The following is a 17,156-nucleotide window of genomic DNA, read 5'->3' as shown; positions in this document are numbered from 1 at the left end:
TGCAGTTACTTTTCAGTGTAGCAACTGTTACAATGTTGCAATGCCCGGTGGCAGCACACGAAAGCCACAACTACAGTGAACTAGCACGCTACCACAACTCCCTTGCGTCTGTGCCTTTGGCAACCGCAGAAAGCAGAAGCTGGTGATACTGATGCCGATATGGATAGCAGGAGCTCGCAACAGGGGAAAAGGTTGACGATGATGATGGTGATGATGACCTGCGACCTCAGGTGCTATCCGTGGGTGGCGCCTGGAAACTCCTATGCGCATGCATTTCGAAGGCTATTCCCACGTAGATCGTGGAAAGTTTGGGTGCGGCCCTTACACGGATCTTCTTTTTTTTTGTTTTAAATATTTCCTTCGGGAAAACAGGGCATAGCCTGTATATGTGTGCAGCCCTTACACGCGTTTGTACAGTAATTCTGTTTGTGCTGTGTTTTATTATTTTGACTCACTCCTCTTTGAAATGCTTTGGCTATGAAAATAAATAAAAAACTCTTAGGCGAACCTCGGTGGATCATTTTGATGCGTTAGCAGCAAAATGTTGATTATATCTGAGGTTGACGCACTAAAATTTCTTTATCTGAGGTGGTACATTTAGGCTTGTTATATCAAAGGTCAGCGAACTGAGTTCGTTACATCAGAACTTAGTAATGAAAGTTCCTTATATCTGAAGTGGCATCCTAAGGTTCGTTACATTTGTGATAATTAAAGACCGGATTTTAGGCAAATGCCTATTATTTTCAACGCTTCATAGGCACACCATTTTTGCATATGAGCACGAATTAGGTGTTGACAATGTGTTTAATACTCTTTTTTGAGTGCCTATAAATGCCTATTCTGGGTGTCAGTGCCTATAAATGCCTATTTCCGACGTCGGTGCCTAAAAATGCCCTATTTTACAGAAAAGGGGCCTGAAATATGCTGTGGTTTTGCTTTCAGATTCTGTTTGCTTTCGAATCCATTTACACGTGGCAACATTAGATGACCTCGTCAGTTGGCTGTGGTGAACACTGCACCTACGCTGGCTGTGTACACAATACCAACCACGTCAGCTGAAAATATCGGAGCAACCTTTTTCCTATTCTCTGCCATTTTATCGTGGCAGCTTGTTGATGACTTTGGCTGTTAAAGTGGTAGTTGACCAGATGGCACCACATTTCAGAAAGTATACGGAGTAAGTTATAGGTTCGTCCAAATAATTCCCAGTTGGTTCCAATTGAAACCAACTGTAAAATGTTCCATAAACCTGCTGGAAACAGTTTAACTGATTAAAATTTCCACCTGGGTAACCTGCCTTAATTTCATTCCTTGTGCCCCAGCCGCATGCAATCTTCATCAAATGGCATTTGGCGGTAATCTTGTTGGAGCAGGCCACAGTAGACAGCTGGCAGTCTTCCGTGTATACGGAAACGCATTCGTGCACTCAAACCATAGAGTAAATGACTCAAACAATGTTTATTTAATGCTTGCACGAAGGCCACTCTTCCGGCGTCACTCCCGCGCCATATTCCCTCGATCCTTAAATCTTCTTCGCTCTTCGCCAGATGGCGCAATGTCCCTGTAAACGTACTGCTAACAAAAGCACCAGAAGCGGCGCTGGCGCATCACGAGTTGACGCATCACGCCTCGTTAGTCGAGGCGTGTTTTAAACTGATTAAAAAGGGTTGGTAACCGTCCCTTTTGCTCTGCTGAAGCATGTGTATTGTACGAAAAGTTGCGCGATAGCCTTAAAAAAAAAACGGCTTCTAATGTTCGCACCTTGCTTGAGGTCCAAAATCATTCCTGCTCTGTTTTTGTTTTATTTTACGGCAGATATTGCGCGCTGAAGTTCGGAACTGTGTGCACTTTTGATAAAGTTTATAGTGCCTATTTTTCTCCGTTAGGTGCCTAAAATGCAATTTTAGCCGCCTATTTATGGCGCCTAAAACGTTCTTTTTTAGTGCCTAAAAATCCGGCCTCTAGTGATAATATACTGAGTTCGTTTGTAGCCCAGTGAGCAGATGGCCAACTGGCACTGACTACTGACAGAGGGCGATCAGAACCTTCTAATGGTAACCCATTAATAAATGCATTAAGACCTCTATAATTCATTCTCGGTCAGTTTGAAACTCCAAACTGGAAGCTGACACCAGCCCAGTTAATTCCAAGACCTGAAATGCTATGCAGGAGCGGTTAAGTTCACAGCAAAATCAGGACCACCAGAGTTTGACTGATAACACACAGCATCGTGCCACTTACAACAGGTGCAGGAGCCCGCCTTAAGCAGCATGGCACTTAATACAGGTGCTTAATGCGGGCTTATGAATTGCAAAAGTGGCTATAGAATTGCAATTATAGAATTGCAAAAGTGGCTAAAAAAAACAATTTCTCGTGCTCTCCCGACACCACCTGATGGCCTTGGTCCCATTGCTTGCACAGGACCTAATCCGGGGCATGCTTCAGGTGGATGTGACGCAGCGCTTGACTGCCATCCAAGTTTTGACCCACCCATGGCTGCAGCAGCATGTGAGTCCTGAACACCATTTGCTGCTCGCTCCTCCTTCCAGGCAGCGCACTTCTCCTTGAGCACAAGAATGGGGCCTACAGTAGAGCATCAATTACAGGGGACTGCACGAAAATACTGTGCAATCAGAGCATGGTAAGGTCGGAAGCCGTTAGCAATTGAGGCATCACACATTAAACGCGCCTGCTATTCGGGCTGTCAAAAAGTATGATTTATTTTTTTCCATGAGTTATAAAAGGGCCCCTGTTCTTCGTCCCGCAAAAATTCACGCTGAGACCACGCTGCAGGGAGACATTTTGGTGTCAACGAGTCACACGTGCACTATCGTCACTGCGCGTTAAGTAGGCAAAGTATGCACCCCAGATCAGCGCTTTACGATGGGCCAAAAATGTGACTGTTTCTTTTTGTCTTCAAAGAGGCTTTGCAGCATGAAGTGCGACCATGCGGGTGACATAATGTTCTTTCCAGACTTTGCCTAGAACCACTATCACACCTGCACTTGTGCAGCAGTGCCTGTACTGGCCTTGTTTCATTCAGAATGATTCCAGCCAGTCGTCATACAAAGCAGGGCACGTGTAATGTTGTGTCGTGTATTCCAGTAACACATTATCCCTTTGAAGGGTTGGTCGGGCCGACACTAATTTGTCGTAAAATGCGGGTCATTGCATAAACGGTGGACTTAATGATGAAGTTTTCGCTGTACATTTCAACTTGGATACCTCGAGGGGATCTGTGTGCTTTCTGATTGCCTGAATCAGCGGAAGCAATTGTGGCTCTCAGTTGTAACAAGAAGTGCAGTGATGCAGTTGCACTGTTTACGCCCATGATAGAAAGCTGGAGCATCACATCTATTGCATGAACTGCTTTTTCAGATTATAAACACTCTACACTCTAAACAATCGAAAGCAAAATATTGTGTAGCACTTATAAAGTCACCATCAGTCTCATAAAATACATGTGGAAATAAAGTTTTGCTCATTAGCAACGAGAACAAAATTTATTGCCGTTGCTTTTGGCTGTTGTACAACTGCAACAACAACATCCAAGCTGCTGTGACCACTGCAGTACCTGCAGTGACACTTGCTGCTGGTAAAAGGCAAGACACTTCTCTGACCAACAAGAAGAGTATTTTCAATTAAACAGTTAACATTTTCTTATGTCTTTAGTAACATGGTTCTATATAAGCGGAACACAAGTTTCTGCCTTTGTTCTTTTATGTTTTAAGCAAACATTTTGCAACCATATTTACTTTTTGCATTGTGTTGAGGATGAAAGACAGGTGAGTAAATAGAGTAGCTGAATGAAACAGCTTCAGAGCGGTTTGCATGCTGCCAGCCATAGCAGATGTGATTTTTAATGGCCTTAGTCTGTCTCAATTGTAATGATTGGTTCTTGTAAAGGCATTGATTCATGTACATTCTCATTGTTAGTGACGTTGTTTTTATGTTCAAATAAGGTGAAGTCCTTGCTTTTACCCCATCAGTCGTCTTAAACTGAACAAACTTTATCGAAGCTAATGCAGAGGTTGCTAGGCAATTGCGTTGACAGTGTAGAGGGATACCTTACCTCATTTTAAATGACAGCCCCATAGGGCTAGCATATTTGCCTAAAAGCAGGGAAGGGAAATACAATGATGTTATAGATAAGTACAGAAATCACATGGTGTGGTGGTTGCCATGTCTTTTAACAAATGCGCGTTTTATGCTTTAGTGGCGGCACGATGACTGCCTTGCTTACACGTTGGTCGGGTGTGTGTGCCTGCCATCCATTCTGCAGAAAGACGAAGGCAGCAGACAGCCCGAGGCATGGCAGGTGGGCCTGCACGTTGTTGAAGGGTCCAATCTGGACACTACTGGTGCCGCACCCTCACCCATGGTCAGTCTTCTTTAACACATGTTGTGGCCTTTTTCTTTTTTTTTTCAGTTAGTGTACATCATTTTGTGGGGTTTTGGACTGCACTGCTTATTTTTATGTATAAAGAATTTTTCACTGTCTGCACTTGATCAATGCATTTGAATCAAGTTGGAAAATAAGTGCCGAAAAAATAGGCAAGTTTTTGCAGGACCGGCAGCTGCAGTGGCCCAGCAGCATCTTGGAACTGAGCTTAAGTTCACAGGCTCAATGTCATGTTGCAGCGACCACATTTTTGGTGGAGGCACTGTGATCTGGCTTACTCAGGGCCAGTGTAGGTTAATGTACCGCCCTCCACTTTGGCATGACTCGGGGTGTGTATTTTTGGGTCGTAAAAATACGCTAACTTGAGTACCTTTTATGCTGCTGGCCACTTGAGCACTGTTGGCATTTTCAGTTTAATTCTGAAGCTGGCTGTCAATGTTTCTCTTCATTTCACTGCATGTGACATTCACTGGTGCTGAGCGTTTTCTGCACAGCACTTCTTATGGCATCATAAACCAGCGACAGCACTGACCTGTGATAGCTTAAAGGTGCACTGAAGAGGAATCTGAACTCGTCTTTTTGCCGCGGGAACTCAATCTACACGTTCCCAGCATTCTTAGAAACTTCAATTTATTTCCCTGTGTGGCCGATTTCCCTAATTAAATCTAATTAACGGCCGGCTCCTGCCTTTTTTTTTTTTAATTCTCCCTCGTACGGTGGGCGGAGTCGACCAACACGTGAAGTGCCTTTCACCCAGTCCCGTGGCGGCTTGCCGCTCTGCCACCGGCGGAGTAATACGTAGTAGTCCGTGGAAGCAAATAGTACACGCGTATTTTTATTTCTGCGGGCTTATTTTGCGGTTATATTATCTGCAAATGAAACTATTTATTCATAGAAACCTAAAAAACAAAATAAAGCGAAAGCAAAGCCTCCACGGAGCTGGCTGAAAGGAACTTCACGCGTTGGTCGACTCCGCCCATCGTACGAGGCAGAATTTAAAAAAAAAGGGCGGGAGCCGGACGTTAATTCGATTTAATTAGGGAAATCGGCCATACAGGGCAATAAGTTGCAGTTTCTAAGAATGCTAGGAACGTGTAGATCGAGCTCCCGCGGCAAAAAGACAAGTTCAGAATCCTCTTCAGTGCACCTTTAATGTAAGGTTAATGTAAGCTGGCTCTCTGTTAATTTTTCTCTTCATTTCACTGCAAGTGACATTAAATGGTGCTGTGCGTTTTCTACACTGCACTTCTTATGGCATCATAAACCAGCGACAGCAGGCTTAAAGCTCCTGGAACATTGCTTTGTTCACTGCTGTTCCTGTTAGGTGTTTTGTAGAAAAACTGGAACCACCTTGTGTGGGGGTGAAAGGAGGTTTTTTTCATAAGTTTTAGACTCAAACTCAGGCTTCTCAAGAGCCTACATCATTGAGACTACCTGCAAGTGCACAGATGAGGGATGCTTTGCCAGCGCATCTTGGCCAGGGCTAAGACGCACAGAATGGAGTTATTATGGAAGGTCGTCTGCTTTTGCTGGCCCGATGGGCTTTCACTTGTGTTCAGCACCTGTCTAAGTGCAGGTTCTGCTCTGACCTGAGTAACAGACCATGCTTGCTTTTAGGAATTTTTTTGCCTTTCATACAACCATAGAAAGTGGTCTGAGAGCCTCAGCTGGTATGGTTTATGGTCTTGATTGTGCAAAAGTGCCGGCTTTCTGTCTGGTTTCAGTCCTGACGCCACTGCTGGTCAGCATAAAGAAGTCTGCACGCTGTGGACCTGCAGGTATAGTTCCACTGCATCTTTTCGATGACTTCTTTCATCTTATTGCTGCAGTAGATAACTGCTTTTGTGATGTTGACCTTGAGGAAGCACTTTTTCTTAGGCCCAAGTCATGTTTCCTTGCACATAGGTGAAAAATTCTCCTAATAGGTGCTCATTATACTGGCCTAGACGAACTTTATGACATTTATTCGAAAAAGTTGAACTCTTGAAGTGAAATATCGGTTCAGACCCCAATATTTTTGTGACTGCCTGGCAAAAAATGCAAAATTTCCGAGTAATTAAGCTTTCTCTTTATTACTGCATAACGGAAACGGGTGCTGAAATTCTGCAACCTCTGCCGGTTAGAATGTTGAGGCTGGGCACAAGTAACGTCCTATAAAGATGAGCATCTGTCCAGGGCAGAGCTCATGCCCGTGCACGACACAGTGCTTAGCCAGTCACTGCCGCTTATGCGCTTGTATTAGAAAAATGTGGGGAAACTGTTGCCAAATATGAGAGGATCGACACTTCCCAGGCCAACTTGGCACATTCATCATGGTTGACAGGTTGGGAGCAAGAGACGCACTTTTCACCTTCTTTCGGCCCACTGCCACTGTTGCGGGAAAGGGGGTCACCGCCGCGTAAGTCACCTGAGTTGTTCGGGCTGCAAACAGTAAGTGTTTGCAGAGTGTGGACTTTGTGGCATCGCAAAGGCCAAGTGCTTACGTACACTGATCGCAGGGAGCCTTGAGAACAGTTTGACATTTCCGGGTGTGTTTTGCATGTACCAGGATTCTATAAGCTGTCACTTCAATGGGCTGTGTTCGGTGGTGACAATACTGGCATGCTCAAAGTCGATGTCATAATCCAAGTCCTCGTAATGCTGCGCCTCCCGACTAGGCAGATTTGTGCCAAAAAGTTCACGTGTCAGTCTCATCCTTTTAAGAAAGAAAAGTGTAATTTGTCATTTGCACTTGTCTCACTGGTTAGCATGCTCGAACCAAGTGCTCGGTTCGAGCAAGCTAACGTATTACTCGGTGAAAAGGGAATGGTTTCCCTACCTTGAGTGTGCTGTGCTGTAACTTGTGGATATGCAGAGTGGTGCCCAGTGGCCACGAAGGTTGCTGTGTTAGCTGTCGCATGTGGCATCTGTTTTTCCAGTGCTCGGCATTTCTGCAGTGGCATCCAAAAACTCTGTCATGGGCGGCACGTGCACCCAAGCGGTAGACCTGGCTGTCATAAGAGGCGTGGCTTTCTGATTATCATTCTCGTCACTCGAAACCAAAGCCTGCGTGCACCTGGACAGTGCAGACCGTGGCTACCGCCCTCGGCGCTCAACACACTCGGTCGGTGCAACTCTGCCTTACCCCGGTACGATGCAAAGCCCCCGTTGACTTTTCACGGCAGAGAGGCACTGTTACGGCAGAGTGCTGGGGTTGTAACGAAACCACCAAATACCCAAGAAGCAACAATTCGTCACATGCACCTGTGGTGACGTGATGTGATACAGAATAACTAGCTGAGAACTGATGTGATGTTTAAGCCGTTGCTTGAGTTGAGCTTGTGTTATCATTTACCTGTCCCTGTGTTGTTAGCAGTCAGATGTGTGTGCGTGTATTGCTGTGAATTTGTTTTATTAATCATCTCATGTCACTGGTGAACATTTTTATATTTTTAGCTGAAAACTTGGAATTTTCATTTTGCTCCAGATATAGAGTGGGCAGAGCTGCACTAGCATCTTTTAAGTGTAGTCAAATGAATGCTTCTCAAGATGAACTACTCTCTGAAGAACATGGCCAGTCGCGTGGACACGGGACAAAGTGTGAGTTTTGAAGCAACACGCATTTAACTAGTCAACACCCCTGGTGCAGTGAAGAGTGGGTGTGCTGCGGCTGTCTTGTGCACTCAGCGTGCTAATTTGTGAGCTATACTGACAAGGCTACGTTATATTTGGGCTGCCTTCACCGCTGTTAGACAAGTAATTTGATATAATCGCTTTCCCTTTTCCTTATAATCCTGCTCTTGTTTTTGTTTTCACCTAGCAGCTAGGCTGTGTAACATTTTCAAAGCAGAGAAAAATATGTTGCAGTTTGTAATGTGGCAGTATTTGAAACAGTTTTGAAACAGCGTGTGAAACAGTTTGGTACAGAGCTCTGAAAAATTACTAATTCTGGTATTCTTCCATTGCTTCTTTACCTCTGTGTTTCTATCATGGGAGAGTTTCACATCACATGTGAAATCAAACATCATGAAATGCCTTGAAGTACTTCAGAGTCTCCTTGAAAGGCACAGCCCAGCCTTGGCAGCATAGCTTATTAGGAGCTCAGTGAAAGAAGAGCCACTTTACGGATTTCCTCTGGCTTGCTGTTTATTTTTTTTTTTATTGTCGCCTTCCACGTTGGTGCTTTTGTGGTGCTCTACTGCCAAAATTTTTCGGCAGTCTTTGCTCATTGCTTTTTGCAAAGGGCAGCAAGTACTTTTTGTACTTTTGTGCTATGCCAGCTAGGTGACTTGACAGAGGAAAGCCAAAAGTGCTATTATAATATAACTGCTGTGACTTGGCACAGAACACGTACCTACTGTGTATAAGTGTTTTAACATATTGTTTTCCTTTTGTTCTTAACCCGGCTGACATCTAAATCTTGTTATGCATGCCCTTGTGTTGTAATATTTTTGTGCTCTATCTTTAGGTGTGTGTGTGCATTTACACACACCCCCACAACCGAAGTTTGTTTAGCCTTTAGCATCGATTTTAAAAAGGTACTGAAAGTTGGAAATTTGGTGTCAGGATGCATGGAAATTGTGTAGGGCTGAAACAGAAACATGACGAGATTAGTAGAAAAGGTGTGCGGACTTGCTGCCCGAAGGTCTGCTGAGTAATGTTCATATGCATGTTAATTAGCCATATTTGTTTGCTCTGTTTTTCTGATGCATTTCACTTCACATGCCTGGAGCACAAACTTCTGTATGCATTGGTTATCGCTTAGTAAATATTTTAGTCTCGCTTCAGCAACACTGCATCCCCCCCCCCCCCCCCCCCCATTCTTTCTGTTGATGTTCTCGCACAGTACAGTTGACATTAATCCATGCCGCTTGAACATTTCAGCCTTGATGCACTGCGTTAAATCCTGATGTGCACTTTTGTTTTTGTTTTGTTTTCTTTTTGTATGACTAAAGTTTTGATATATGCTGTGCATTTTAGAAGTTGACGCTGGAGTTATGCTTGGTTGGCACCCGCAAATGAGAGGAAGAGTGTGCGTTAATGATGCAATGCATACTGTGCAATTTTCAGTACCACTTTGGAAATGTGATCCCCTGCATCTTATCACAGGCAACATCAGGCCAAGCAAGCTGTCCAGTTAAAAAAGAACAAACACTTCTACATATGTCTACTAACTACATTGTAAATGATGATAGTGATCATTTCAAAACATTTCATTAACATGCATTTTGTACTGCAGTATTTCACTGTGTGTAGGACAATAATACCAGTAATATTGACGCTCTGCTTGAAAATGTCTCAATGACAGAATCGAACAAAAGTGTTCGGGGCCACACAAATAGTTCCAAATGTGGTTCTGTGGTGTTATGATGTTCAGGTGTGCAATAAGTAGTGTGACAGCAATAAGACAGGAGGCACTTAGTTCTTGCTTGGTAGCCCAATTTGTTTTTTGTTTCTTTCGGTCGAACATGAAAAAGTATGTAGGGATGATTCATCCAGTGCAACTTACTTACCAAGAAAAATGTAGTTAGGCAATTTTTGCTAATAAAAGAAAAACAGTACCAAAAAGAAAGAACCAGTACAGAACTGCACTTCATTTTGTTCTGCCTTTTTAGTGCTGAAAATTACGTGTATGCATGCCAAAAAGCAACTTGCCCAGCCTTTGCTTTAAAAGTATGCTTCCAACTCATACTTTGGGACTTATCTTTGGTTGCATGAAAATAAGTTGTTTTGTTTGTTTATAGACAATCATGTGAACATAAGAACCACAGTACACTTAGTGTTTTTGCAGCCTGTAAAAATGTGAAGTAGAGTTCCAGAAGTCTGCAGGAAAGTTTAGTCAAATAACTAAAGAGGAACTGCCTCTGCTGTTCTCTGTAACCATAAAACACTCCGAGTGATTACGAATTCTGGACCTGCACGATGGTCCATCGAAAAGGCGGTAACATTAAGCACTGTTAGTAAAAACTCTGTTCAACTACAAAAAAAGCGGACATGTATGCCACGAGATGCTTTCAGTTAAAAAAAAAATTTAAAGATGCTGTAAATATAGTAGTTAAAAAATGCTTAATCACAAGACCTCTAGAGAGGGGTATGCATTAACAGTGCTAGGTAGTTGTAGATGGCGCCACTTGTGAGCCAAAAGCTTGTCACACTTGAAGCTTCGCATGGCCAAGATTTTTTTAATCTAAACAGGCAGAATCGCCAAATTTGCAGGTAAAAAGGCAAAGAGACTCATTCTCTCTTTCCCCACATACATTCAATGGGTGCATACAAGTGTGGCTGCTATATATAATTCAGTAACGTGTATGGTTAGTAAGTGGAGGTTGCACGGGCTCAGTTTAGTAAGAAAGATGTTATCAGTGGTAGCCATTACCAACTGCAGCCATGATACAGTTGTGTTCTCCTATTAAAAGAAGTTCCCTGCAGTTCCTTTAAAATGAATGCCTTTTTGACTTCATTTATATAAAGGCTCTAGCTTTTTCGTAGGTCGACACATTGTTAATTAAGGGGTCATTTGGGAGTTATGCATATTTCTTTTGCATGGCGTATGGAAGTGTAATTTTTCAAACAGAAATGCTGCACTGCTTAACCCTTCAAGGTCAAAAATTTTTCCCGTCTTGTTGGCTGTTCCGGTCAAAAATTTCCACACAATTTTGATGGCACATGCGAAAACCATTCCTCTGTTAGAACACTTCATTAGTGATTTACTTCTGTTTTTTTCCATTTATGCATTTGCTCAGCAGTACATTAAGAGTGCAGTACTGATGAGGCATTCCTGAGGTTAGAGATGAAGATGTTCACTGCAGGTCCTTCAGTAGAACAGTGTGTCTATTCGGCTCCTCTTTGCTTGTCAACTGCTGAAGCTTTCGCACTCTTAATTGTTGACATCAGGATTCTCGTAATGAATTGCTGCCTTCCATCTAGGCTTTCTTCATGCTCATAATATGCTATGGGCCCTCTTTCATTATTCTGATAACCTGCCTCGGTGATTCAATGGCTTTCACATTTAGCTGCTGATCCTCAGGTCGCAGCATCGAATCCCAGCCATGGTAGCTACGTTGAAGGCAAAATGCAAAAATGCCCATGTGCTTTGCGATGTCAGCACATGTTAGAGAAGCCCAGGGGTTCTGAATTATTCTCGGCCCCTCTTATGGCATCCCTGACAGTGCATCTGTCACTTCAGGATATTAAACCCCACATACCAAAGTACTGATCATTCAGCCAATCTCGGATGTCCCTGATAAGCTGCTTGATAAGGTTCCGCCAATACTGTGTCTCCAAGCCTTCACTCCTCAAGCAGCTTGCTGCATTTGCAATACCATTGAAGCGTCAAGCAGCCAGAAAAAAAAAAAAAACTTTATCCAACACTTCACAGATTTTTGCTAAAATGCATACCTCGCACATTAGCGGTCAGCTTTGTTAACTTCCTGTACGTTCTCAGGGCCGCTGACGTTACTGGGATGTCCAGGTGCTGCCAGTGCGTTATCTTAATGAGGAACATAACTGTCCTCTTCAGTCCTGTGAATAATTTTTTGCTTAAAAAGCTTTGCACATTCAGAACTGTGCACTTGAGCATGCAACTGCTTTTTTATCAGGGAACATTAGCTGTCGACTAGGAATGACTAGAAGAATGGTTAGGTAACTAGGATGCGCAGAAAGATCAGGCATGCTGCAAACCAAACAACAAAACACAAACTGTTTTGTTGCCTGCTATTCCCGTTTCCCAACTGTCTACACTTTTACATAATGTATGAGGATTGCATGAAATTGAAGCACTGTTAAGAAATAAATTATCCACCAGCTGCAGTGAATGTATTTCTTCAGCACATACTCACCATAAAGTTCAAAGCAGGTTGCCATTAACTGCCTAGCGACAGCAGCAGCGTGATTTCGGCAATACCTACATGTTGTCGAAATCTTACGTCAACAGTTTCTTTCAAATGCTTGAGCCAATCCTGCCACTTCAATCTGAGCTGAATGAGATCCTCTTGCAACTGGAGGAGTTAGTTTTTCTCACTGGTTGCTCCTCCTACCAGAATATATTATTTTTTCAACAAGGGGAAGCTTTGGGCCAGTTGGTCAGACATGTTGGGGAGGAGGAATAACCGCAAACTTGACAGGACTGAAGATCGAGAAGAGGACAGGACGAGCGGACAGGTCGATCTTCAGTCCTGTCAAGTTTGCGGTTATTCCTCCTCGCCAACATATTTTTTTTTCTTTCTGACATTTTCTGTTTGTTTCCAATCAGGCTTCTTGTGTCATGTGCTAGCATTTCCTTTTTTATTCTGGTCACGCAGTGTTCCATTGTGTGCAAAAAAGTAACATGGTTTTCAACATAAGATTTTTTAAAGTCTATTAATTGCGTTCAGTTTGTATTTGAAATGTTTGATATTTGTTAACCCCGTGCATAAGCCCGCAGATTTGTTCTGCTTTTTCTTGACATTTCCTGCGACACTGCAGGCAATAGAGTGGAAAGTCAAAGTTTACCACCAGTCTTCAGCATACATAATATGGTCCACATTTTACCAGCACCAACAGTGTGATTGTGCATTATCAATATGGTGCTTGCCTTTAAGTAAGGCATCTGGCTGAGTACTTGACCCAGTCAGATGTTCCCTCATCAACACAGGAAGCCTGTGAAAAGTGACTTAATTGGAACAACCGTCAAAGTAACCCTCTCTGAAGTATGTGACCCACCTTGGAGTGGCCATGCAAATTTCCAAACAGTGGCCTACTTTCCCTCTGTAGCTGCCTGTGTTTGCCACGATTTTTTTTTTATTTCAATTCAATTGAAATCACTTACTGTTCCCTCTTTTAAGCCAGTGACGCCAAACTGCTGTAGAACTTTAGAATGTCATGTGGTGGTCAGTGTGGAAAAGATTTGTGGCTGCCTTTCTGTTTTTCTACTTTATTTACTTGCATACTTTAGCCTGTTTCTTTATAAATGTGTTGCTTGGAACTCTTAATGGTTGTTTTTCATACAGTTATTAGAGCCCTAAAAAGATGACTACAAGTTCAGACAAACTGCCTGCACTAAGCAAAAGGAAAGGTACTTTTATACCTGAGTTAGCTGTTTAGTGAGCAGTGTTGTGTGCCATGTTTTGCTGGTACAGAAATCTGGTAATGATGTTTTAGATGAGGCCTGTTCTGTATACAAGTGTAGACATCTGTGTGCTTGTCTGATTTTTAGTTGTTTGTGGATCAATTTTCTACTTCGTGCAACAGCGTTCCTGTGGGTTTATATCAGCATCAAGAGTGGTAGAATGAGTTTGGCACTTTTTCTTGTGGGTTTTGTTGTCTCCACCTCTGTTGCACTAAAGATCTTGATACTTTGTACATTTCGTAATTTCTTCGTTTGTGGTGTACAGCACTGCGGTCAGTCATCAGTACATACTGCAGTCACAACATGAACTTCACTGACACCGCATTTTACGGGGGCTTAGCTTTAGCTTTGCACAGCTGAAGAGCTTTGTGGCATCTAATTTCATTGTTCTTTTTTTTTTCCTAATGTTATTGGAAAGCTGCTGAAATGCTTCTAGTCGTCTTTTTGTCGACTTCGTCTACATTGCGTTGAGAGAAAGAGTGCCTACACATGTGGATGCTTAGAAGACTAGGCTAACCTGCATCCTCTCCGATATCAGTACGGTAGACGCCCTTTAAGACGAACTTGATAAGGCCATGAAAATTTGTTCAACTTATCAGAAGTTCATCCTAACAGAAGTTTCCCTAAAAAACTATGTCACCATGCTATGTGTGCCTAAATATATCTTACATGACAATTGGAAATAGAATATATATTTGACTATGCATGAAGTGAGCTCAAGATCATTAGTCTAGTTTTGTTTTCTCACCTTCTTTTTTTCTCTCTATTTGTGCCCTCTTTCTAACGTCTGCTTTCTCTCTGGCTCCAGGTATCTGGCCATCTTGAGCCACAATAATGCGTGCGTGACACCGCGTCACTTGAAAATTCGGCTCCCACCTGTTGGAGCACTAAGTCAACAGGCGGGTGCACTCCGCGCCTATGCACATTTTAGTCCGCCGGATAGAATGTGCAGCATGTGACGCCGGCGCAATAGTAAGATCTGGCATATCGGGCCGCTGTGCTGCACACAGACAAAAGCAAAGGTGCCCTACCTCGCCCACACTGGCAAGAAAGCTTCCTCTCAAGAAGGCATGCCCTTGCAAGATAGCTTCTTCACACTTTTGCGCGAAAATGCACGGAAGCTATCTTGTCAAGGCGCGCTTTCTTGCATAGATGCATTTTATTTGTTTTTGTTCTCGCCTCTGCTGCGTGGAAGCTTCATGAGTACAGTTGTGCAGGGTCACCGTGGTTCGCGGCCGCCACAAAAGTTAGTCTCACCCGAAGAACATGCGAAACAGTTGTCTTGGATTTTTTTTACATTGCACACCATGGGAAGCCAGCCAAATGTTTCACGTTATCCATGTTATCCGAGAATTTGTCTTAAGTGAGTTCATCTTAATGGGACTTTACTGTATACACAGGAGAGTAGAAAAGTTGTTGTTTGGCTTATGCCAAACAATTTGGTAGCGTGAGTGGACCTCCTGCCTCAGCAAGTGATGTATTTTCATAAGAGCCATGTGAAGCTGTATTTTTTTATCAAGTGCCCAACTGACACCTTCCATTGCACCCTTCAAGGTGCTGAGTTGTGTGAGCTGCTGAATGTGAGTTTTGACGTCAGCCTCTTTTATCATGCATTCCAAAATTGGAGAGTGTGCAATGTTTTGGAGTTTGGTGTGTTGCACATTAGAATTTGTTACGTGTGAGGAGATGTGTGGTGATTGTTTAAATACAGGGCATTCAATTGGATTGGAACGCCAGAAAGGATGTAGAGACAGAGTGCTGTGACACTTAATGTGCAAGGCACCCATAGCTGGCCATTATTAATAGCTCACTCCTAATCCCTCACAGCATTGAGTCGTCCACTGAATAGTGATCCTAAAATGAACTCACAGATGCCAGGAGGCACTTTAATTAGTTTAGGGTGCTGTATTGCTCGTATTATGTTTTTCCATCAAAGTGTTTGTGTTAACCATGTAACACCTGGGCAATGAAAATTTTTAATGGAGGTTCTGAAATTACAGTACTTTTTTCCTTCTTTGTTGCCCTTACGCTCCTTAAAGGTACAAAAACTGGCAGTTGAATTTAGAAAAACAATGCTGGTGTGTAGTTAAATCTAGCAAATTAGGCTGATTTCTGAATGTTTAAGAATGATAAATCTACACAGGAATACTCAAACACTGGAAATAAATGATATCAAAATTTAAAACCATTCTATCTCTTGCTGTAGCGACAGTGCATGCATTTAAATATCGGGTTATTTTCACCGGCACAGTTAGCTTTTGCAGTGAGTGATATTATAGCATGCATTCATTATCTCTGGCCCGCTGCCGCGGTGGCTCAGCGGTTATGGTGCTCGGCTGCTGACCCAAAAGACGCGGGTTCGATCCCGGCCGCGGCGGCTGGAATTTCTTTGGAGGAGAAATTCTAGAGGCCCGTGTACTGTGCGATGTCAGTGCACGTTAAAGAACCCCAGGTGGTCGAAATTTCCGGAGCCCTCCACTACGGCGTCTCTCATAGCCTTAGTCGCTTTGGGACGTTAAACCCCATAAACCAAACCAAACCATTATCTCTGGTGGCTGACACTGTTGGCAGAGCTTTTGAGAAATATGTTTGAAAATGCAGTGCATGTAATACTGTAATGATTTCAAATTGTTATGGAAGCAGAAGGGAAAGCCATTCACATTTTTACAAAGGGCATCAGTGGAAAAGGGGGAGCTTGCCATTAGTGTCATCTTTGTCATTCTGCCGCCGGGGTGGCTCAGTGGTTAAGGTGCTTGGCTACTGATCTGAAAGACGCGAGTTCGATCTTGCCTGCAGCGGTCGAATTTCGATGGAGGCGAAACGCTAGCGCCCTGTGTACTGTGCGATGTCAGTGCTCGTTAAAGAACTTCAGGTAGTCGAAATTTCTGGAGCCCTTCACCACGGCATCCCTCATAGCCTGAGTCGCTTTGGGACGTTAAACCTCCTCAAAGCATAAAGCTGTTACACATAACACTGCATCTGCTGATCAACTCTTCTTTTCAGCACTTACGAAGCTGGGATCCTTTGATGATTGAAGCAAGTCTGTTGCGAATACTGTTAGTGTGGTACATATATTCTCAGTTTGCTCCTTTCAATCGAGGCCTCAGCTGTCAAAACTATCGGGAGAAAACGTTCTCTCACTTGTGTATTGTAACATGTATTTTCTGTTGCTCACTCTATGAGAGCAACCAGTGAGCAGCTGCACTGTAAAGCGCTGAAGCTTCGCGCTGTGCGCCAAAATGGCGCCCCAAGAGAGCGACTCTAGTACAGATTATGGTATAGCTGCTGGGATGCGACCTTATTGGATGTACCTGAACCCCTTCAAATTGTCCCAGTATCAGGTGACCGTGCGCCCGCACGAACCCGCCGCGGAGTGCGTGGTCGACGGATACTGCCGCCGCTCAAGATGGTGGGACGCGGGCTGACACGAGCGAAGGCGCCTGCAGCGCCCCTGGCGAGCAGCTGATGCTCCCGGAGGGGAAACGTAGAGGGGAAACGGAAGGGAGGGCTTGAGTTGATGGGAACAGCGGAAGCTATAGTAGTATACATTTGGTTTGTCTGCGTCTGTTGCCGTTTTTTTATTTTATTTTATTTTTTATTTTTTTGAAAAAAAAAGGGGGGGGGGGGGGGGGTGCAGGAGTGGAAATACCGTGCCGCCATGTTAGCCCT

The 17,156-nt window shown here is 43.6% G+C and overlaps 1 protein-coding gene across 1 annotated transcript in view; it reads left to right on the top strand.

The window, feature by feature from the left end:
• Nucleotides 1–13,722, top strand: part of LOC149371516 (serine/threonine-protein kinase DCLK1) — a 50,175-nt gene extending 36,453 nt beyond the window's left edge. The window contains exons 14-17 of the mRNA XM_089565767.1: nt 2,422–2,508; nt 4,283–4,381; nt 6,127–6,180; nt 7,321–13,722. Coding sequence (XP_089421893.1) covers nt 2,422–2,508; nt 4,283–4,381; nt 6,127–6,132 — 192 coding nt within the window. The 3' untranslated portion in view covers nt 6,133–6,180; nt 7,321–13,722. The remainder of the gene's footprint in view (nt 1–2,421; nt 2,509–4,282; nt 4,382–6,126; nt 6,181–7,320) is intronic.
• The last annotated feature ends 3,434 nt before the right edge of the window (nt 13,723–17,156 follow it).

The sequence above is a fragment of the Amblyomma mixtum genome, chromosome 1, assembly GCF_055824585.1.
Source record: "Amblyomma mixtum isolate Tamu chromosome 1, ASM5582458v1, whole genome shotgun sequence".
In the NCBI taxonomy this organism is placed as follows: domain Eukaryota; kingdom Metazoa; phylum Arthropoda; class Arachnida; order Ixodida; family Ixodidae; genus Amblyomma; species Amblyomma mixtum.
This window is presented reverse-complemented; position numbering and strand designations above follow the sequence as displayed.